The 24,888-nt window shown below is 40.9% G+C and overlaps 1 protein-coding gene across 2 annotated transcripts in view; it reads left to right on the top strand.

Moving 5' to 3' along the window:
- The window catches only part of LOC110970245 (matrix metalloproteinase-16), a 90,371-nt gene that overhangs the window by 29,005 nt on the left and 36,478 nt on the right, over window positions 1-24,888 (top strand). For both annotated transcript variants that reach the window (XM_022220510.2, XM_022220503.2), the window contains one exon: window positions 3,709-4,013. In XM_022220510.2, the coding sequence (XP_022076202.1) occupies window positions 3,709-4,013 (305 nt within the window). The remainder of the gene's footprint in view (window positions 1-3,708; window positions 4,014-24,888) is intronic.

Here is a 24,888-nt window from a genome sequence, read left to right as displayed (position 1 = left end):
GCTGGCATTTGGAAACTATAAGAAATGCATGACCGCCCCAGGTGTGTACTAGTTTCCATGTAGCCACATACAGTACTTTATGTGGGGAGGCACTAATTAGCTTTGGCATCCCTACTGTTCTCTCTGCATGCAGGTACTATTACTGCACATGAGTCGCATCCGGTATCATTATCACTTCCAACTTGGAGTTTAATGTCTGATATGGCCTCAGAGCAGACTGGGATTTTTTTCATTTGTTGTTTTGCAGCTTTTACCCGCACATGTTTCTCTCTTTATGCATCTTTACTTTAAAGTAGGACACACATACAGCAAGTTGGGTCATAGACTCAAGTGAAACCATCTTTTTATTCCTTAAGTGGCCGTGGTTGTTGGTACGGCCTTTCAGACCGGGCAAGACAAGGACATGTTTTAAAAAGAACCCAGGAGGTGCTACAGTGTTTGCTCAAGACATTTGTACCTCTGCAGACTGTCTGGGTGAGCTGGTATTGATTTGGAAGAGGCTGTATTCCTTTATCTTTAGTTTATGCTTTTACCTTCATCTGCTCTACGTAAGCCCTTCAAAAGACAAAGCAGCCGTTTGTGCTGCCTCCATGAGTGGTCTCAATCAGGCAGAGATAGTTTGCTTAGTCAACAGCTAACCATGGCACCAATGCCTCTTCAACTGATGTTCAAGATTGTTTCTGTAATTTCGTTTTTTGTCAGCCGCCATCTTGATGGACGCACTTATTACTCACACTTGCTGTAGGACAATTGAGGACGTGCACAATTTTCAAGCTGTTATTCATCATAATTTGCAGCTCTTAAGACAAATTTGATCACATTCAGCCGCAGGCAGTCAAAATGTGGCTGCTGCAGCTTATAGCTCATGGTGCTGTTGATTATGAGCTGATCAGTTGTTTGGTGTGAAAATGTTCTTGACAGAACTGTGTTGGGAAGAGGTAGGCTTGATAGTTAAGGGCGTCCTCATAGACCTTGTGTCCTTTACACAAGCTCAGATGCTGGGTCTTACGGGGTTTCAGCCAACATACTTTTGACTAAAATGTTTTGACGGAACACAGCCTCAGAACCTTTACAGCACTAAAATACTATTTATAGTTTTCATCGTGATAATTTATGCTTACCTGCCATCCCTGCAGTGCACACCAGCAACGGTTTTACCTGCTATATTTAGACATAAGTTACATGACAGCTTGTTAACAAGTTTCTGAAAACCACACAGCAGGAAGACAAAGTTAATGACTAGCTAATGAACATGATGGAGCATTTATGTAGGAGTATGAAAGTAATTGTTCTATCCAATAATGCATATCAGCATTAATCAATAAATAATTTGCCAAAAATATACTACACAGATGGATGTTGTAAATTGGCTGCTCTATGATTTGTTTGTTAGCTTGCTCTGCTTAGCAAGTTTGCTATGTAATTATTAGGCTGATCTGCAGTAAGCTAACAGTGCTGCTAAGCAGTTAGCTTGCGAGGTAAGATGTTTGACTAGTAAGCATTCAGCTAATCTCTTATGTAGTCTGCTGGTTTTAAGGAAGTAATTGCATTCTGACTACCTAACCTTCTTCTTTTGTCACATTTTTACCCATTGTGAGCTCATTTTTCATTGTCATATAAAGTCCTGCACTTTTGTGGACCAAAATCCCAAAGGCTAGAAGTAATGAAGACTCAAAAATATTTCTTGTGAATTTTATCGGAGACATGTAGAATAAACTGTGTTTGATGAAATATCACAATTTCAAGCTTCGATTAAGTTTCTGCAGGAACAGCACATCACAGCACCGTGAAAAAGTTGAAAAATCCAATGAGACTTTCCGTTTTCATGGTTCCTGGCTGCGATGAATGGTGTTCAGAGTGCATATTCCTTGCATGAGGAATCCCTTCATGGGCTCTATTGATTTTTAGAAACAAACTGTACTGTTGATGCCACTTATTTATATTCTAACCAGCTAAATGCAGTTACTACTATTTTATTTTCTAAATACAATGCATTCCATTACTTGTGCTATTATGTTAGCCTTATCGATGCAGGCTAATGCAAGTGACAGGCTAGTAAAAGCTCTACAGACAAGGTTTAGATCATATAAATCATGCAAAAATATCAAATGATCATCACCTGATACAAACAAAGCCATTCCTGCCTCCGTTTTCATGCTTTATGGTGTGGTTCTGTGGGCATGCCTTTTTTACATGAAATATCGTCCATTTCCTTGTGATACCTGTATGTGTGTGTGTGTGTGTGTGTGTGTGAGACTGTGTGTGTCTGTAGCCCTCCATCCTGTCAAAACAGAAATCATTAGCTGAAAGAGAAAGTTTTACAAAACTTGTGAGAGCGTAATTAAAGCAGACACGTCTCTGCTAAAGTGGTTGTCGGCCGTCAGCGAGTCAGTCTTGAAGGAGCAGACAGAGAAAGAGAAGCGGTGTGTGATTTGGTATTAGCGATTACAACATTTTAAATGAACAGTGCAGGTTATTCAGCAGCACGCTATTTATATTTCCTAACCAGCCTTTAGGATTCCCTGTTCACTGAGTTTGATTTAATAATGAATCTGAGCTTACATGCAGTATAAATATGCAGTATGGATAAATGTGCCTTGCAGCAGCAGACAAAGACGTTCTGATAATATTTATTCCTATTATGAAAAATGACAGCCTGACAGAAGAGCTAAAATGAAAAAGGGAACAAAGGCGAGGAGGTGACAGAGGGAGCACAAAGGACACAGGGTGAACGGGAGGAGAAAACAGGGAAACCGTGAATAAACTTGAAACACTTGAACAAGAACAAAAATAAAGAAATTGGCACAGCGCTGTTTTGCTGCACATTTTGTTTCCACACTTCTCTTATTAACTGAACATCAGCCAACCACCTTCATACCCAAACCCAGACGCTGAACCACCAGCAGCATAATGAGACATCGAGAATTGTGTGTTTACAAGAGTCTAAGTTGGATGATGTAAACGACACCTATCTACCTATCCCTGGAGACAAACCAGATTTTAATAGAGCGTGGCGCTGAGATATTTCCAGAGCGAATAAAGTGGGAGAGGTTTTCCTGATTGCCCGAACCAGACTGGGGCTCTCAGCAGGCAGTGGGCTGTTGATAATCCTTAATTAGAAAATAAATTCCAGAGGCAGGAAATCGTCCCGTCCTCGCCACACCTGCAGCAACTCAAAGCCGGCAGGGGAGGACTCAGCTGTTTTCTCTCACAAATCGCTCCATTTAGCTCTCTGTCGGCGAACAGGATGAGCGTGAAATGGCTGCATGCCGGGGAAAACAGTGATAGTTGAGTCTTTTTTGGCGTAGCTGAATCAAGTAGATTGACATGCAGAAGTAGTCTCCTTTTTCAGCTCTTATGCTGCCCTAAACTTTTCATTGTTCTCTACTCCATCATATCTCGCGCTTCAGCGGAGTTTGCTTTCCCTGATAAGGTTCTATTCTTTATTTTTTCCTCTGAGTGGACACCGAGCAGAATAAGCCACTCTTCGGTGTGCTTGTTTTACCAAACGCTCGGAGCACCCAAGAGTCTTATCAGGCCAATTTACAATGGATTTGCTCATCCTGACAGCTGAAGGAGAAATCCCGATCTGAGGCTTACTGGGGCGTGATGATAAGAGAAAATTATCTGGGTGCGTGAAATGTTTACCGAGACTTCTAGTGTTTTCCCCACTCTAACTTTTTCTTCCTTCGTCTCATGTCTCTGCAGCATAAAGAACGTGACACCCAAAGTGGGTGCCGAGGAGACCCACGATGCCATTCGGCGAGCCTTTGACGTGTGGCAAAACGTGACGCCGCTGCGCTTTGAGGCCGTGCCCTACAGCGAGCTGGAGAGGACCAAGAAAGACGTGGACATCACCATCATCTTTGCTTCAGGTTTCCATGGCGACAGCTCACCCTTTGATGGCGAGGGGGGCTTTCTGGCTCACGCCTACTTTCCAGGGCCAGGAATAGGAGGCGACACACACTTTGACTCAGATGAACCGTGGACGCTGGGAAACCCCAACCATGACGGTAAGCAGCGCTCAGTATTCTTATGACATATTAATGAATAAACATGAAAAATCAGCCAAGTCATGCAAAATGGATAAATATGTGAATGTCTGATACATTTACATTAGGGCTGGGACTTTAAGGTGTGAATTTCAATTAATTAATTACAGAAAAAATATCAAATTAAAAAAAACACATTTAATCGCACCTTTCTCAGTTCCCTAATTTCTGACACACTGGTAACACTGATGCACACTCCAGCCCAGTAGGTGGTGATAATGAGCTTAAAATCTGTTTGCCAGGTGCGAAGAAGACGCACCAGAGCTAACGTTAGCTATGACAGTCCTGATACTAGCTTATGGTGTAGTCAGCACATAACAGACCTCTTTTCCAGACATTGAAAGTGTTTGAGTTTATAAAAAGTCTTAAAATGTTGAATATAATCGCTGTAATTGCACATTGAGTTTGCGGAAATCTGTGAATGTAGTAGACAGATGAAAAATGCAGATAAATAGAAATGAAACAAACAAAATAAATTTGCAAAAATTTCTACATTTCTGTTTTTTTCTGTCAAGATGGGGTGCTCAGTGTACATTAATGAGAAATAAAATGAACTTTTTTGATTTTGGCAAATGGCTGCAATGACACAGAGAGTGAAACATTTCAAGGGGTCTGAATACTTTCCGTACCCACTGTATATTATTAAACTGTGATTCTGCATTATTCTCAGTTATCAGCTGCTGCTGAGTCGCTTGATTAACAGGTGAACAGCTCAAGTTGCGTGATTGTCTCGTTGCAATCACCTTAATTAAGCAAATGCTGCTAGAAAATTCTTTGACAAGTTTCGGATTGCATTTCGCTAACGTTGCAGTAAAGTAGCCGAAGCAGCCAGGAAGCTAATTACCAGAAAAGAGACCAGTATCGCTGTGATTTTTTCATCAAGCTTTTTGTTTCTGCTGCTAACACACAGCTCTGCTATAAAGAGTGGATGTCATTGTAACATTACATTACATTTCTCTTCTGTGGCAACAAACACAACACACAGACCTAGTGACTATTCTGTTTGTTGAGTCACGTTACGGCTGATAAAAGTAACTTTGACACCCTTATAGCAACACTTCCCCGTGTCTACAGCTGACCGTGTGCTGGTGCTTCTTTCACACAGCGAGAGAGACTCACTTCACACAACAAACCCACAAGTCTGTGTCACCACGTTCCTTAAAGGAGATGTGCAGTCAGACTGTGGCTGTTCTAACCTCAATAGTAAAAAGCATAATGACATAGTTTGTTTCCTTTGATAGACAGAGATGGGCAGTGGGGGAGGAAGCATGCAGATCGTTCACTTAAGTACCACACTATAAAAGTCTTACGTTTATCTTAAGTAAAGAAAGCGCACTGTGGTGATTAAGTAAAGGTACACAATGCAAAAAATGTCTCCTGTGACTGTTATATTTATGATACTTACATACATGCAGTATATTATATCCATAGATTATTATTACTCATGTATTATTGTGGATGCAACTCTAACATGTTTTATGACTTTTTTTGGTGTTTGTGATTAAATAATGTCAATGGACCACTTACAACATTTTTTCTGAACTTTCGGCAACATCTTAGATTGCATTAATTATCCTTACCGACACTTATCCACTAATTTGTTGCTTTATACTCATCATTGGCGAATGGAATAATGTTATCAATATATAGTGATTCATTGCAGACAATTCCAAGTCATTGAAATCACTGCACAAACTGTAAATATATCCCTGAGAAATCTGAGTCTATTTTCCCCATATGTATGCCGGAATAATCTGTTTCATAGCTTGTTCTGTGCATTTGCTGCTTCTAAATATGTAATCTGAATGGACTGTGTATAACATTACCCTCTGTATGTCTTGAATGGTTCAGTCATAGAATAAAAGAACTATAGCAAGAAATATCTACAAGTCTACAACTCTGACAAACATGGAAGTGGAAGATATTTAGTGCACTGCTAGCAGGTCTGATACATGGTGTCTGCTGCCTGTTGCTCAGTGTACTGCTGATTTCTGGTCTGCTCTGGTGTGATTTCGCTTTGATTTGCTGAGTCTTGCTCAGTCCCCTCTCTCTGAAAGCAGATATCTCCCTTGCTGAACTACAGTAATCATATCACCTCTCGCTCTGCGCTGACCTCCAGTCCGTGCCCTAGCTGAGCACTTGCCCTCGGAGCCTTGCGGCTTGTCAGGCTGCCTTTAGCGGGGTCTGTATGTCATTCTGTTGTGTGGGTTGCATGTTGAGCAGCTGTGTTGCTGTCTTGCATTGTGCAGAGATCCAGCAGATCTCTACTTGCGTGTACACATGTCTGTGAATCGGTGGCGGCGAGCAGCCAGTTGACCTCTGAATCCAGTGCATCCTTCAGTGAGCGTAAAGAGATAAAGGAAAGGATGGGAAGTTGAAATGAGATGCAATGCAGGCAAAGTTAAACAAGATCAATGAGAGAGATATACAGCCAGATAAATGGTTTTGAGATTGATTTCAAACTTGTCGTGGAGATTGTAAAACAAAGAAAATTCCACTTTCTCCATTTGCGTTCCTTTAAATCTAAGTCCTGCCCTGCAGTCCACAGAGAGAACTCAAGAGGAGTCATGACTGTTACTGAGTCATGAGTCAAAACAATGACAGAGGAGACAAAGAGATGCTCTTAAGAAATAGGGACACAAATGAAAGGGGAAAAAACAGATGAGTTTACTAGCAGGGAGGCAGCAGAGATGACAGTAAAAGAGAGGATAAGAGAGAATGGCAGAGTATCTCTAGACAAATATTGGAGGTTCAAGAGCTCACAAGAGAGACAGGCGGAGAGGGAAAGACTGAAAGAGCAGCATAGCGAGAAGTAAAGAAAACATTTGAAGAGGAAAGGGGAGAGAGGAGAGCAGAGGAGATGAGTGGGAGCTGTTGAGCACTATGCATCGGAAATAGAAGTGAGGAACTTGCTGTTGGAGACTGAATTTTAAGCAGGAGCAGAGGGCCGTTTGTAGGCTTCAGATAAGGCATTTGAGAACGCGCAGTTTGATCGAACCGACAAGAATCAGTCCTGCAACTTTAATATCACAACTGACGGGATAACCGTTACCTCAAGTAAACTGTTGACATAGGCGTGTTTCATTCACCGACATGATAGGTATGTGGTAACGCTTAGATGCACACATGTGTGGGTGAACAGTCACGCATGCACACACAGTGTTGCCGTTGCTGCTGTCGTGCCTTGGAGGAAGGAGAAGAAGCTGTCATTGAAGGCTATGATTCACTCCCTTCACTCTCTTCTACCCCTCAATGCAATATTAATACAGCCCTGCTGCGGCCCACACTTCTGTAAAAACATCCCATAATGCATGCAGTTCTATTACCCTCACTCCAGCTGGCTTTCTTACCAAATGCGAACATGCACCGGCTGAATCCTGACTGCCCAGCGTGGAGTTGGTCGTTGCTCTTATTCCTCCATGATGACCAGTGTTAGACAGAGATGTGGTTCTGAAGACAGATACAGCCTGTAGCTGCTTGTTACCAGTATTTTGTGCTGAGACAGAATTCTTATGCCAAAAACTGCTACAAATATCAGGTACTCTGTATTCCTGCCAGAGAGTTTTTTTTCGTCTTGGCACGATAGCCAAACTTCTGAGGCAGTGTGTAGCTTTTGGCAGGCAAAGACCTAAAACTTGTAAGATAATAGTACTGCAAGTAATAACACCAACGTTACTACTAATAATCAAACATAGTCCTGTTTCGTTGCAGCATGTACAGTTGCAACCAGTGTAGGAGTGATGAGATTAATATATTATGAAACAATCTCTTATGCTGCAATATTGACACTCTGGCTACAGTTTGTGTGGTTCAGAAATGCTCTTTTTTTATCTCATGAACTGATTTGATATTGTTTGCGCTGCCAAGTCAGTTTTTTTGCCAGTTTAGAACTCTTTGGTGCAACAATACAGTAAAATGCACATCATAGGTTTGATTCCTGTTTAATAACAGCTGATTTACTTGATGTTTAAGAGCAATGCTGTTATCAGTAGCTAATTGTAGTTCGAATCTAATGACAAAAGCAAAGATCCACCTTGCAGTTAAGCAATAAATGGTAAATGTATTTAGGGTTTCAAACCAACTACATGTGCATTAAAACTGCAGAATTCCCATTCAGCCGGGATGTCATGCGTCCTGATTGTGACTGGTTACGAAGCACACAGTACCACATTACTACTAAAGGCACAGATGACAAAAGCAGGTCCTGGAGAAAGAAAGTGTGCTCTCAGTTCTGTGCGTTTGGAGAATTACTGGATGCCAGAAATACTGCACAGTGCTTTGTAATGTTGTGAAACTAGAACGGACAACTCTATGAAGTTATCATAATCTGCTCTTGCACATATTAGATTTGCATGTATCCTTCAAGATGACATTGCATTGTGACAAAGGATGAGTCAGACGATTGTATTCTCTTTAATGGAGCAGTGCACTCGAATGACGTTGCTGCATTTTATTTATTTCTGTTTTATTCCACAGTGCTATCGTCTCCCTGAAACAAGTGATGCTTCTAGATTATGTTGGTATTTTCCCCAAACCTATGAGTCTTAAATGGAATTGATAGAACAGATTTAAATAAACACGTGTCCAAGACTTTGTTTTTGCCTAAATATACTCATCATTTGATTCCAATCAGCCTTTTTTCTACATCTCCAAAATCCAATATTTTAATAAAGTACACGCATGTAGATGTTCATTTTAATCTCGATATTGTCAGAGCAGAGATGGATAATTCCATATATTTCCAGTACATGTTGTTTCAAGGATTTGTAATCCATCTCTCATCCATCTCCTGTCTTTTTCCACATCCGTGCTTTGTAAGGAACAGCTGGGAGTGATGTAATTTTAGCTCAGAGTGGCACATGATGTCTGGCGTTTCTTTTCTCTTTCTCATCTCTCTTGTTTGAGTCTCCTCTTCCTCCTTTTCATTGTGTTTTTCAAAGTTACAGCCACATGCACACACACAGGAGATGAGCTGCTGTCCGGTAAGCTGCCCGTGCCTGTCATACCTAATCCCCCGTACACTGTTGTCGAGGAGGATCAGTCGTCACGGCGACTGTTGCCAGCATCGCGCCATAGATGTTATTGTTGTTGTTTTGGATGATGACATCACTGATGCACACTGGAGGATTAATCCTTGTCTGCCTGGAGATAAACACTCGCATACACGTGTTTTAAGTCCTCACACATACACTTTGTCCCTCACACACAACGTCTGCACCTTCTCTCACGCTGCAACTCAGGCATTTGAGGATAGAGGATTACTCAAAAGTTAAATTCAGTGGGATTTTTAGCACACGCTGCAGAATGATGTACTTATTAGGATTAACTAATGGCATTCGGAGAGACTTGGATGTACAGTATGCAGCAGCTGCTTTCTGTATGTGTGGGAAACACACCACCACAGTAGCATCAAGATCAAGCGAATAGCATCTGATCTGAGCTTCCTTTTTTGCAAAATATTTAGAAATTTCAGTCATCAACATTAACTTGATCCAGCTTCTCCCTGTGAGGATTTATGTTTTTTTTAAACTTATAGCACTGTAAATTAAATATCCGGGGGTTTTTGGAACTTTTCTCCGGGTTCTTCAGCTTCCTCCCACAGTCCAAAAACATGCTCAGGTTAATTGGAGATTCTAAATAGTCCGTAGGTGTGAATAGAAGTGTGATTGTTTGTCTGTGTATGTAGCCCTGTGATAGACTGGTGATCTGCCCAGAGTGTCCCGTACCTTCACCCTAAATCAGCTGGAATAGACTCCAGTCCCTCGAATGAGGATTAAGCGGTGTATAGATAATGGATGGATGAATGGATTTTTGGAACATTTGTCGGACAAAATGAGAGATAAACACGACTTTTGATTGTCCGATGTAATATTTGCCATTCAGTGCTGCCAGTTTTTGACATTTGATAAACGAAGTGATTAAGAACATACTTGTGGGATGCACTGATAATGAATGTCAGCTGCAGCTCTTCATACTTCTAAACACACTAAGCCATCTGTTGACACTCCACTTTCATCCATTTCTTAGCTGTGCATCAACTAATAACATCATGTGGGGTTTTGAGACCCATTTTTAGCAAAAAAAAAAAAAAGATTCAGTACAAGATACTACAAAAACATTGCTGCATATTCAAGATCATAAAAGATCAGATGTAATGATGTGTGAACTATCTGTGATCCACTGTATGAAAGCAGTTCATATATTTACACTGAATGCTTAATGAGTCGATTTCGTACACATTTCCTTATTGTGTCTGTTTGCACACAACCAGCCCTCATTTTCCTTTTAATTTGTCAGCTTTATGAATACATACCCACAACTTTTCCTATCATGGTGTACAATAGCCACAATAAATGGCTGTTATATAGAATGTAAATGAGACTGTCCTTCCCCTTAGCAGCAGTGGTGTCATCTGTGTGTCACGACTGCGAAAGATCAGGGAAGCTCTCGGGAAGTGAATCTCACTTTCAGCCACATCAAGCTCGCGTTATCGCCTCTGCTTCCCACTAAACCCCCTCCTCTATGCTGTGTAGTAACTCTGGCTGACACTGGACTCCATGATCACATCACACATGCCAAACCTCCAGAAGCTTTTATGTGCAACATACCGTGCCTGAAAAGAACACTGCATGAGTGAAGAGGGTTTGACACAGAGTTTTGGAGAGATCCTCTTTTTTTATGAATACTAACTGATGGATTTACCCATGCTCCTCCCTGCCTGCCACTTTCCTTGTGTTTACTACAAAGCGTGCGTTGGCTTTTGGTGCTGCTTTAAAACAAAGCGGGCTTGTAGTCGAGGGAAAGGATTTGTTGACGCAATATTTAAATGAAAAAACATTTCCAGCAGTGGATTAGAGATTGACTGTTGGCTCTTTTTGAAGTTTTATACCATCATAATAAAAATCTGTATCACATTTGTTCACATCGACTCTTGTTAACAAGCGTTAACAAACATGTATCTATTGGGTGGGGAAAGTAAATTGGATAAATATAACCTGGTTGCATCCACGTACATAGAGTAGATGCTGTTAAACAGAGCAGCTTTCAGGAGGATTTGATTTGTGCATCCATTCTAGAGATAGATAACACTGTTACTTAATCTCAAACCTGCTGGCACCTTAAACCGGGCACTTCCTTTCCCTCATGCCTTTGAGCCGTCGAAGAAAGACGAAGTCATATTAAAATGAAACACACTGACTGACTGTTCTTGGAGCTTTTTCATCTGTTCTACATCTCTTTCTCTCGCTCCGTTTCATTTTATCTCACACTGTGAGAATTTGCACATTATTGTGTTAAGGATTGCACAATGATAGCTCCTGGTGTTATTTTAGCCAGGATGATGCACAGCGAGAGACAACAGGGAAGCAGCGTGAGGGGGTGGGTGATCAGCCAATACTCCCATTCAGAGTGCAACAACCCTACGGCCAAAACAGAAAGTGGTTCTGGAGCTCTTTCAGCTGCTTTGACTGTTTGGCTTTAGAACCTGATGGATGAATAGCTGTGAGGGATCAATAGATGGAGGGACAGATAGGCGCATGGGAGAGAAAACTAAAGACATAATAGGTTACGCTGGGGGAGAGTAGAGGCTGAAAAGGGAAAATTATGCAGGGAGAGTAAGAGGATGAAATATGGTTGCATGTAGCATCATGGAAAAAGTGAAATGGGGATACAGAGGCAGAGCCTGGGAGGGCAGAGAGGAGAGGATTGTGGGGGGATTTAGTGCGAATGCGGGATAAGGAAGAAAAGAACTGGAACTGGAGATGGAGATGATTAGATTGTCTTTTCACCAGATCTCAGCATGCCACGACCACTTTTCAAAGGGAGCGCATTTGCAAAAGGCGTTTTTGTTTTCCGCTTTTCCACTTGTGCGCAACAAAAAAGGCGAACAAGCGGAGAGCTCATCTGTGCTTTATCACAAGGTCATCTTTGTGGGCTGAGGCTGCCATGTTTTTCTTTGTGAGAAATCAAAGCGATTCACGCAGGAATAGATAAGACGGATTCCATTTAGACTTTCAGTCGCGCTGAGGCTGATTGGATTTTACAAAAAGACAAAAAAAAAGCAGCCTGGCACCCGGAGAAAAAAATATCACCACTAGTGCATACCATGACTGTACACAAACACCCAGTTTCACGCGAGGGTGACTTATAAGGCCTGGTATGTCTATGTCAAGGACCTCCAGCCTCCAGTAATATCAGTGGAAAAACTATGTAACAACACAGCATGCGAGCTAGACCTACACACAGGAAATGAGAGATTCCAGGGCTTTATTATGTTCTTCACCCTTGCCCCCAAAATGAACCAAAGAGGTTAGGAAAACACACAGCCACCAGGAGAAAAAATATGGCAAGAATTTATGTTTCCAGGTAATGGGATTAGACAACGGGGGCTGGGTCGGTGGGGCACTCGATAACTGAGTGATGATTGGCTGAGGGAGGAGATGTTGGGTCGGACACAACATCAATCAACTGATTTGATTGATGGTCATGGGAGAAAACTTGGCGTCTTGACGTCGATTGGCAGAACAGTTCATCATCGATGTCGAAGCTACTCGGTTGCCCATTCAAAGCAGCTGTCATTTAAGGTGTTTTTACCAGTTGACTATGAAAGGGGATCAATTTCTGTCTTCTCCGCGGCCGGCATTGTTATCTGGAGCAGCCTCTGTCGAGTCAAGACACTGTAAAGAAAGAAAATAGAAGAGGAAATAAGAGAAACTCAGGAGCAGGTAGAACACAAGAGAGGATAACGGAAGAGTAGTTGAGGAATAGAGGAGCATATGGTGTCCTTGCAGGTTTATTTTTAGGCTGCTACTCCTACTGGGTGATGAGGAGGAAGCAGTGCACTCTGTCTTTTCCACCCTGTTTCTCTTTCTCTGTTGTTCCTCACTTGTCATTCTTGCACTCACTCTCTCCATTACGTTCAGTGCCTTTGGTTGGCCTGATGCGTTTCCAAAGCACTGTTAAAGCTTTTGAAATAATAATGACTACAAAACAAACTGGCAAAACAAGAATAAAAACAAATTTGACTCAGATATGCGAGTGACTGCATATCCCCAAATAGCGGAAATGTAAAAATCCACTTTATGTGCTTGATTGACTTGATGATATTTCCCTCTGGGTGTCGGGTTTTTGTGGCAGGCAGTAACATACTTAACAGCCAGCACTTCCCCAGATTTAAGAGTTATTTCACCTCGTTGTCCAGACATTAAAGTCTTACTTGTGTATATTTTTCCAAATGTTGGAAAGAATGTTGTTCAGACAACGTTTTAGGAAGTTGAGTTAGTCTGGAGTGTGTGGTCTACATGTCTGCTGTCAGACTATACTCTCAGGCTATATACTATTATGGCATTTTTTAGATTTCTCATCAGGTATTTTATTTTAGTCATTTCATGTGGTGCTGCATGTGTTTCAGTTTTGTTTGCGTTTGTCGTTCTACCCCAGAAAATGATCTACTTTTGCTTTTCTTTAGTGGTAATTTGCTATTATATTCTCTGTCTACATGGCTGGTTCAGGTTGGTTCTGGGGCTCCTTTTAGTGCCATCCTCTTAGCAAAAAAGGGCTTAGTAATGTTAAGAGGTAGAGTCGCTGTTTTCTATGTGTCTCTGTAGATCTTTTTAAATGTTAAAGATATTGACCTCAAGTGAAGTGTGAGCTTTACTAAGCCATGAAAATACTTGCTGAGCTCAGTTCCACATAGATTTCTGTTCCACTTTCTTTATTGGAGCGGGTAGAGCCTCATATCTCACCGAAACCCTGAGCATTATTTACTTTAATCAAATGGAAGTGCCTTTCACAGTCTATTTCCAGTATGATTCGACAGATAGTCTCAGTGTTTTCTGGGGCTCTGTGGTGCATTGTTAAGTAGATTACTTGGCAACACCAACTTTGTACTGGGATCAGATAAAGCTCTGAAATTCTTGGGAAAACATTTGTTGTTTCCTCATAATCACTAATAATGTTCACATCAAAGAGCCGATGCACATTTTAAAGTTTCTGATTTTGTTTTTGGGGTCATGTAGATTACGTGTACGGAGTTTTATGTTCTATAAACATGTTGTTCTTAGACTGTACATTGCTGCAGCACCTCTACTCACTAAAAATGCTCAGTTTTAGCTGTTGTCACTTTAGGACCTCTTTCTAAAAAGCCCAGTCTGCTCTGATAGGTCAACTGTCTCGAGTAGAAGCATAAAAATAACTGTAAAGCAGCTGCTGATTCTTTGTTTGGCATGCCACACTAGCTTACGCAAATACATGACATGGTGATGTACACAAGTAATGAAAGAAAAGCCTGGACTTCGAATGATGCGTTGAAGCAGGTAAGGAGCAGTGTGTTTTTATGGGGGATGATTTGTGTGGATCTTTTAAATCTGAAGACCTTTTTACATGCACAAAATGCATAAGAAACTATAGGAAAGGGCAAAACCTCAAAAGCTTCACATAAGCTCTTTGTCTAAGCAGAATTTGGATTGGAAATGAACGATCAGTGGCTTAAAATGACTTTTTAAACTCTGGGAGTCTCATGTTTCCATAAAACATTTGTGTAACTCTGCAGACTCCATGCCATTTAAAATGTACGTCCCGTTTCTTTAATGTAGATTTCTTTACAGATTCAGTATTTGTAGTCATTCTATAGGGAAAAGAAGCGTGTCATCTGCGTAAATAAGGAGTTGGATTTTAAATTTGATGACCTGTACATAATAATACATTACAATATTGAGTGGACTGAAAATGTACATATAATATTAGGTTTTCAAGGGGTCTTTAAGCTCTTGTTAAATCAAAGGATGATCCGGAAGTTAAATAATTCCTCGTTCTTTCAAGGTTGCCAACAAAACACCTTCCTTCATGATTTTGCTGTTTCTGTAAAGACTTTTAATCTTTCCTGCGTCCTTCAGTCTCTATCTTTGTCCTTCTATCTCCCTAACTCTGCCGCTGCCTGTCGCTAGCTCCCAGAGAAAATAAATGGGGAGATTCAGATGCTTTTTCTTACCACCGGAGTAGATCTTTATCTTTTACTGGAAACATGTGCATGTGCGAGTCTACGACCGGCATGGCTACATTTGGGCAGGCAGTAGGAACAGTATTGATGGCTGGGTTACTGTAAGTCGAATGGTTTTGTGGGAGGACACAGGCGGTAAAACAGCTCAGAAACACACACACACACACACACACACACACACACACACACACACACACACACACACACACACACACACACACACACACACACACACACACACACCATGTTCAAGGGTGCTGGAAGAACTCACTATATTGTAGGCAGTTTATCTCAAGGATCCTGGATGACGGTTGACATTACATGATGTAACACTGTGATATGATCCTGTGTAATATAATAGATCAGTGTGTGATGTTGTGCAATCCAGTATAGGAACGTCATGATGACTATACAGTCATATATAATATACTACATACATATATACAGCATACACTATACTATACGATGTATATCTGTGAAGTATGGTGTAGTGCATATAGCTCTGTATGTTGAAGGAGCCCCCCCCCCCCAATGCTTTTTTAACCCTGGGCTTTGTCTCTCAGGCTAGATACAGGCTGTCATAACATTGAGTAGGGAAGGGGCTGTACGTGACCTGACAGGAAGAGCTGCAAATACTGTTCAGGGATGTTCAGGGCTGCTTTTCATTATGCTAACTTATGCTTCCTCCCATCCTCTCCCCTCCAAAGACTCCAAAGACCCAAAAATTGCTCTCCCTCCACCATCACAGAGGATGTTCCTGTTGCTTAAATGCACCTTGAGAAGACGAGAGAAGAAAGAGAAGGAGCTTAGAATGGGAAAATTCAACTGTATCCAGTGCAGAATTTTTCTCTAAAATGGGTGCTGGTTCGATTTGACAGGAGGTGTGCCGCACGTAATAAGTCATTGGTGTTACTTTAAACTGGCCCTATGGAACGATGGGATTCTCATTTGGCAGATTTGTTTCTTCCGTCAACTTGTGTCTTCCTTGTGTCTCTTTTTCACATCCTTGCTGGGAGTGATGTGATGAGAAAGACATTTGTACATTGAAAAGCACTAAACTAAAACAGCCCAACTCATGTACACCATTCAAATGCTAGCAAAGAACTGTTGTTGTTTTTGTAGAGATACAAATACAACCGTAATGAAAGTCAGAATTAGAGATTATTACCGATAAGACTAGCTGCTTGTGTCAAAAATTTAGATGTGCAGAAGTAAGGAAAGAAAGCTATAAAAAATGCGTTGTGGTCGCTCCTGGTGGCGTGAGGATCAGTGAAAGGATCGCCTGTACCCGTGTCATCAAATCATCAAATAAGAGGCATATGAAAAACAGGAGTAACATGGAGGGTTGAGGTAAAGGATGAGCATTTATTCCATGGCAGAAAGTCAATAAATTTATGTGAAGTATGGTCTTATATTTTTGTTTATATATGCAGTGACAATTGCACAGGTGTTAGATAACAGCAAAGCTTCTTTATCATGTTTTTACTACCGCTTGAATTTGGATCCAGAATCTTTAATACCTCGTTTATGTTTACGAATATGCCTTTGGTGATTACATAACCACTTTTGCATCTCCGATTACCGCTTTGGAGAGAGATGGACGATTTAAATCATTGCTTTCACACTTTCTCAAAGACAAAAGAAACGAAGAGAAGAGAAAGCAGAGATATCACCATGCGTTCCTGCCCACCAGGTTGCCACTAGAAATAGACGGCCGCCTACTGACAGCGGCATCAACTTCCTCGTGGGTGGCAGTACTCTCTTCCGCCCCCTCACATGAATACACACACTCACGCACTCACACACTCAGAGGCACACAAATCGCGCACCTGGGGAGGCTTGCCCTCCCACTAGCCAGTCAGATGCTGTCATAACCTCGTACCCATAATCCTTAGCAAACAAACAGTGTCAACAGTCCTGCCCAGAGTATGCCTCCTTCTCTTCAAAACATTCTTGAAGAAATATTACTCATCTTGTGCATATTTCTGTGTTTTGAAGATGGAAATAGCAATGTTGTCATCAATGTTAGGTATTTCTAATTAAATAATTTACTGATTTACAAGGACTCTGTGGCATCAGTGAGATCTCAACCTTTCTTCCTGTTTAGATCATTCAAGGGAAATGCTCCAAACCCAGACTGTCACTTGTAACCTACTTACATTAAGACCTGAGGCTAGACGCTCTGAAACACATTCACAAAGACAGCACGTGTCTGTAAATATCTGATTTCTAGCTCTGCATCCTGGGAGAAAATCGCACCTCATAATGCTGCTTCAGTTGATCCAATCATAAAAGCAAGAAGAGTTTCGACAAAACAGGAAATCCTTTTACTCTACGCAAACGTGGAGAAAGTAGAAGGCTGAATTTTGCAGTTGAAACATTTGAATATAGCTGAAAGGTTGCAATGGCTGAAATGTTATTGTAGTCAAAGTGACTGCCAGAGTAGAAACACTTCAAGAAGTTGATATGGCACTGAAACCGGAAGCACTGAAAGAACCTGAAGTGTCAATTTAAGTAAAGTTGAAGTGTCAGACGAACGGAAAGAAGTGTTGAAGTGCAACTCTTTAAAGAAATAATCGTTATTTGAAGAGTAGAAACAAAGATGAAGAATGGTATCTTCCAGTGTTGGTCCAGTCCTCACATCTTTGCTGAACTTACTTTCTGAATTTAAGAGGGTCTACACAATATATGTATACTATGTTGAGTTTTTCATGGTTTTATTTAAAATTCTACTACCATTATCTGTCTTGCTGACTGGTACAAGGTGAGTTCAGACAGTTACCTCCAGCATTTTTCTGGTGAAGTAACATTACTACAGACTGAGCTGCTGAAGTGTATTCAAATGCACGCATGCATACACCATCGCTGCACTTACCATAGCCAATGCATTATTAATGATTAATGATTACAATGAAAATGTACGCACATCCCTGTCTCGCTCACAGGTGCAGCGAAGAGATAAACATGACAAGAATAAAAGATGTCCTTTGGATGGCAGCCTTAGTTTTTTTCCCCTCAGTTCTGCTGTTTTATTTACCCCGAGTCCACAGGAGCGACCAATATTTGGATCGCTGGCAACGTTCCACACACCGAATTTCAGTCTGTAGCAGCCTCTGTAAATAAATAATTACTCCAGTGTACGTATGTTGCTCTCATCAGTCGGGGTTTTGTTCTCTGACAAGCTTGTGAGAATTAAATGTAATAGATTCAGCAGCACAAGTGTTGCTCAACCAGTGTCAACAGCCTAGAGCGAGAGGAGCAGAGAGAGAGAGGACAGACCAAAAGAAAGGGAATAGAAGAAGAGGGGAGGGAGGAGAGCAGCACAGTCTTTTCCTCTGCAGGATAGTGTAACTCAGTGGATAGTGCTGTAATACTACAGGGTCGGGGCTTTGATTAACGCTACGGATAACCACACTGAGGGTGAGGCTACTTGAAGTTTCCACTGGTCTTTGTGGTGTTTTTGAAGTAAGGAAGCACTTTTACAAACACCTTTTGAGAAGAATAGGTTTATGAATATGATAAATTTGCTTTGAAGTAAGACATTTTGAGAGAACATTGCAAATGGATGATATTATGATGATATTAGACTTGTAGTTTTGTTACATTTCTCCAAAAGTAACATTGTTGAGTATGTTGATTGTGTAGTGGTCCCTCGCCATATCGCGGTTCACTTCTTGTGGTCCCGCTGTAGCACAGATTTTTCACTATATCATAATTTTTATATATTTATTATTGTGGCTAGCTGCGTTGAAGAATGACGCCGGAGAAAGGATATCTGCCCTTTATGTACTCTGCAACTGGCAGATGCTTTTATTTTGACACACTCAGACCTAGCAAATGTTGTAGGAAGTCATCAAACACACTTCACACTCACGGTCCTGACAGCATAACACTTAACCAAATTAACTAGGCTGACTACACCACAAAAACACAATAAAACACAGACACTAATAACACTGTAACACTAACAAAAACTACAATAATGACATGTAGACCCCCAACATACCTGTCTCCCATGGTGCATTGCAGAACAGTTCAGTCATAGTGACTGGCTCTGATTGCTACATTATTTTAATTTTTTTTGTGGTAAAATAAGCATTTTCTAGCCTAAAAATTTGAAAACAATGTTAAAAAAATAGTAATTAAAACGTATTACAACAGTATTTTATCGAAATATGGGTGGGAGGTCTGGCATGTAACCCCCATGACAGACGAGGGACCACTGTATAACTATTCTGCCTCTGTCGCTTTGTGTTTTAACATTATGTATGATCATTTTCCAGACTGTCTTGTGGCCACACTGGCCACTAAAAGGCAGCTTGTGTAATATACTGAGTAACTGATTATTAGTGGTGGGTGCTTCATCTACATTTTAATAACAAATTGTGCCCACAACACCAGGAAGGAAAGATATTTTCAAGATCTGACATCTGAAAACCTCGGTGTTTATACTTGTGGTACTGTAAGTTAATTTGGTGAAATGCACCAACTGATACAATGTGTGTTTCTGTTTTGTCCTGTGGGGGTATTTTGGAAGCGGGGGAGAGTGTGAAAGCGAAGCAAACAGAATGCAGCCATTGTACATTGGCTGCATTCTTCACAATGGTCACTCTGTCAAATCAGGCACACAGCTTTGGTTTGACAGCCAGCAGAGCTGTGCGTGCCCGGGGCCCTCTGAGCCAGGCACTGAACCACTGGGCTGAGATCATCTGGCAGCTTGTCAGTACAGCACACCACTCCTGGACAGCCAGTGCTCTCATTGACTCACACTCTGTTTCACTGTCTTCGCTGCTGCTCCGAACTCTCTGCTTTTCCTTCTCACTTCAAATATCTGCAGCTTCCTTCGGTGTCGAGGTTGTTCTGATTTCTGATGACGTACTGCCTCGAACAAACAACATCTTGTGTCAGGATTGTGTACTTCACCACAGCTAGTGGATAACAGCTGATTTCCTTCCTTTTCCTGCTCCACACTGTAGAGCCCTCAGCCAGTGTCAGGAACAGTGAAGTGTGACAGTGTGTGCATTTTACGTTGAATTTAGCTTCATAAAATTCACTGCCAATTCCTGAATCAATGCTGGACAAGCACTTTTCAAATATTGAAATTGTTTTAATTAGCTCCTTTCAGGTGACCTTCCCTTCTTTTAGTGTTGGAGAGACTTTGTCTGAGCTGTACAAGGTTTTTATGACTGCTGCTTCATTAAAAAGGTTGTGGTTGGTGTCTTCCAAACAGATTTATGAACTTTAAGTGTAAAGAATGGAAGCTAGTGAGACAGCGCTGCCTGTATCAGTGCTTCCCAAACAGAGGTCCTTGTATGGCAGTTGAAAAAAAATTCTAAAAGTAACAGATAAACAGTGGAAGAGTTATTTTAAAGGGCTAGATAAACATTTAAAATATTTAGCTAAATGCATTGAATAAAGTTAAAATAATTAGCTGCACTAAATGGATGGAGACTTGAAATTAGTTAAACGATTGAAATAGCTAAAAGAAATAGATTATTGCTTGAAAGAAATAAAGGTTATAACAGCATTTGAATCGTCAGTTGAAAGTAATAGATAAACAGGTAAAATAATGAACTAAAAGTAATGGATAAGCAGTTGAAGTAGTTAGCTAAAAATATATGTGAACAGTTGCAATAATGAGCTATTAGTAAAGGAAAAATAGTTGAAATAGCTAAAAAAAATAATGGATCAGCAATTGGAATAATTAAGTTTAAAGAAATGGATATATAGTTGAAATAATGAGTTACAACAGCAATGGGTAAACAGCTGAAGTGTGTACAAGTAAAGAATGCTGGATTAACAACAAATATTTTGCTAACCATAATAGACAGACTGTTTAAATAATTAGTTTTATAGTTATTAAAGATTAGTTAGAATTTAAATGGTTAAAACTTCTACAATTGTACAAGGTGATACTCATGTAGTATAGTGTTAAACAACATCCCGTTTATTATCTAATTTAGGAATTTGTAGGAGATATTTAAAGGTCCCTTTAGCCATTAGGACACTTAACACTACTCTAGTGTGAGTAATGACTTGTGTGTCATTTTATTTTCCACATAAAACTTCATTAACTCTTTTCCTAAAAAAAAATCAATATCTTTGAATATGTAATTATTGTTCCTTTTACAAGTTTTAAATCTAAAGCAACATCTCTCCTTCTTTACCACAGAGTCCATTGTCATTGTGTGTTTGCTTAAAGTTAGAAACATGCATACTACACTCTTACTCTGTACATAACTTGTAGGTCTGTGATATGTGGTTCCACAAATCATGCTTGTCCGTGTACATCTTAAAATAATATTTTTAAAAGGAAGGAGGCTTTAAGTTCTTGTGGCGCTGCAGAAACCGCCCAGTGTTCCCAGCGCTCTACCAAACCACCAAAAACATTCCTGAAATTGCAATTAACACCTTTTTGTGTTTACTGTGCAACACTAATTTTTCCACCACCAATTCCGAAAGCGCTGTGTCAGCCACTCAGGGAGTTGTCGGAGCTGAACAATGGGGAACATTGCAGCTCCTCAGGGACAAAGAGAGCGCGTATGCTTGCTTACATTTGGATGGCAAAGCAACAGCAGCCAAAACAGCTGTTCTGTAAAGAAAGGAGGAGTTAGTTGAGCTCTCTGCTGGACACCCTCGCTGCTACGACCAGAGTGGTAAGAAGTATGATTGTTTTGTTTGAAGACTTTCACAAGTACGAGATGTTTATATGGTGTAAATGTCACAAGGGATGTTGAGCTTTGGAAAAACTTGGTCCCTTGGTGGCATTGGGAGTGTGTCTACACTGGGCCAACAAAGACAACAGAGTGATAATGAACATGTACAGCTGAGGGAAAACTTGTGCAGGGGGATAAAGAACAGAAAAACTAAGGATTGGGCAGCCTGCTGGTCACCCATGCTTGAAGTTTACGTCAGATGTCATGTATCAAATGAACCAGGTGCTTAGTTATGCAGCAAGAAGGCAGAGAGGGTTACAGGCCCCAGGAGGCATCCGCTGACAACCTGAGCTATTACTGCAATTGAACAGCAGTGACCAGAACCTTACATCTGATTTGCGGGCCGGTGTGTGTTTACCTGTGTGTGTTTCTGTCTTAAACCCGGTATTGTTGTGTCATGTGAGCCCCCTCTCCCCGGCCAACTGATGGACTGTAGCAGCTGTGGCATGTGCAGGGAGCCGGTAAATTATGGAGAAAGAGCAGGTAGAGCTTTCTGGTTTCTAATCACAACCCATGTTTGCTTTACTGCAGCCCCTGTGGGGAAATACACAGGAAGGCACATCTGATCATAAATCTCCAGTGTCTTTCCTCTTCAGCCTCTTCCACTCCATCTTCCCTTTTTTATTTCAGTTTTTTTTTCCTTTCTCCTCAGCTACACTATCTCATTAGCAGCAACCTTGACCTATCCTGCACAGAGTGCCGACAAGACTGCTGCTGCCGCGGGCTGCCTCTGTGATCATTGCCCACTTAACATAGAAAAAAAAAGCTAAATAATTTAACAGAAGTGGAATTTTGTTACTTCAAATGTAGTTTTCATGCTTTAAATAGATGCTTGGGATGACTTACTTTCATCCTAAATTCCTGCCCAAACTAGTAAATGGCACACATAAGAATGATGATTTAACGTGATCAGTTTCTCCCCTCACCAACAAAATAAACTTTTTTACCTCAGTGGTTTGTAACGCAAGACCCGCAGAGCTTTGAAATGAAATTCATCTCCCTGTATTGTTGTCTTCAACTGTATCCTCCATTTTGTGTTTTATTATTGCCGTTTGGGGCTGAGATACGGCCACTGACAGGACGGCGATGCTATAAATGCCAAGGTCAAAGGTTAGGGTTGTATAATTCATCATCTGTCGTCTATGATTGCACCAACACTGGAACATCTTATGAGATAACGTATAGTCCCGAGCCTTATCATTTTCCTCGCCTCAGTTTTTCCCCTTCTCTTTATCATCCAGTTTTCTTCCACTTTCCCTCACACAACTGTTACTCCGAACGCCCTTTCTCCTTGGTTTACCTCATCCTTTTATATCTCTGTATTTATCTACTCCTTTGAATCTTTGTCTCCCACTCATCTGTTTCTTCATCCCATAACTTCTTTTCTCTCCCCTTCATCTCGCTTCTTTTCTCCTCTTGTGCACTCTCCCCTTGCTCTTTGTGTCTTTCATCTTTCTCCGTCTTCCTCATATCCTACCCATCTCTTTCCACACTTCACCATTTCCTGTGTTGGCTCTGTGTACCTTCCAGCTGATAATTAGGCAGTCAGTACAAAGTGCCTCGGCTGAGTTTGTGGCCCCAGGGGCCGAGGGGACATCCCTGTCTACAGCAACGTGACTTACATAAGCAACTGAAACAAAGTGACGTCGCTGACCTCAAATGGACCCAGGAGGCAGAAAGGCTGACTCAAGATTGAGGGATGGAGCGAGACGGAAAAACATCGAGACAGTCTTTCACTTTACTAGTGCAGCTGAGTGACTGGAGCATCTTTAGTATCAGAGCTTTATACAACTCTGTTGTCATTGCACTGCATTTATCTGTGAACACCTTTGATAGCACCTACTTTAGCAATGGACAGTGCCTTTTTATAACTTCATTTAATTGGTGTAACAGCAACTGCAGGGCTTGACTTGTAACATGGATGTTTGATCAGATAGCGTACACAATGAAGTAGCTTCCATTGGCTGTAGGAACTAGGGCTGCATGTATGAGAGCAGGGAATTAGACAGAATCCACCCTTCATTTTCCCCCCTTTTTCGGGTCTTGTAGATAATTGTGGAACAAACATGTTTGCTACATCAGCTGTTTAGACATATAGAGCATTTTGTGGTAATAAGTAGCACTTAAAATGTGTTAATGTTGCTTTTTTTTATGTCTATTTGTCGATAAGCATGATCATACAATAACCGCCTGCGTGAATTTTCATGAAACTTGATGGAGAGATGGGAAATGGCAAATTAAATTCCATTACAGATCCAAATCATGTGGAGGACCATGATCTCCGAGCGCCCCTCTTTAGAAAGAAAGGTTGTCAGCCGCTTTCATGGTTAAGTTTGGCAATTAGTCTCCAGTTCACTTGCATGCCAAAATGTAAAATGAAATACACACGGATCATGGATCAACTAGGCCTGTTAAACCACAAATATTCATAAAATATATGGAGGTTTGTATGCTTAATAGGCTGTTCCTGAAAAAAACATGTTCTGTATGACAGATGTGGCAAGCATTTCCACAGATTTAAATATATTGAAACTATCACTGCGCCTTTCCACAATAGAACAACTCAGAATGGTCATTAGCGCGCCATATGCTCATTGCGATGAAATGTACATTTTATGAGTCATTACGTCTTATACAATCCATTGAACTTTATGGAGCTTCATTCCTCTCAACCAATACATCACATCCTTAACACTCACTGAATTTTTTTGCTGTTGTAAGTTAAATGGCAATGGCCTCTTCTGGATCATATTTTACAAAGTGTGCATTGTTTGAACACACAAGCCTCACCATTTACACAATGTAAGTCATTTTATTGTGCAGATACTACAGTGGCGATAGTTCTTTACTTTGTAATAAGTAGTGTATGAGTGCAGACACTGTGAAATACTGGAGCATTACTATGTGCAGCACACTGTTTTGAACAGTCAGACTAACAAAATTCTTCCAAGCTTTTTGGATATCCTTTTAACAAACATAGAGGTGAACGTCAAGATGTTCTGGTCAATGACTCCTTGTATGATTCAAAAGTCACAAATGATGCCAGTCAACACTTTCCTTTCAGGAATTGTTCTGCAGCACCAACAAAACATCTATTTTAAGAGCATCGTCTGCATTACAGATC

Source organism: Acanthochromis polyacanthus, chromosome 20 (assembly GCF_021347895.1).
Source record: "Acanthochromis polyacanthus isolate Apoly-LR-REF ecotype Palm Island chromosome 20, KAUST_Apoly_ChrSc, whole genome shotgun sequence".
NCBI classification, from domain to species: Eukaryota; Metazoa; Chordata; class Actinopteri; family Pomacentridae; genus Acanthochromis; species Acanthochromis polyacanthus.
This window is presented reverse-complemented; position numbering and strand designations above follow the sequence as displayed.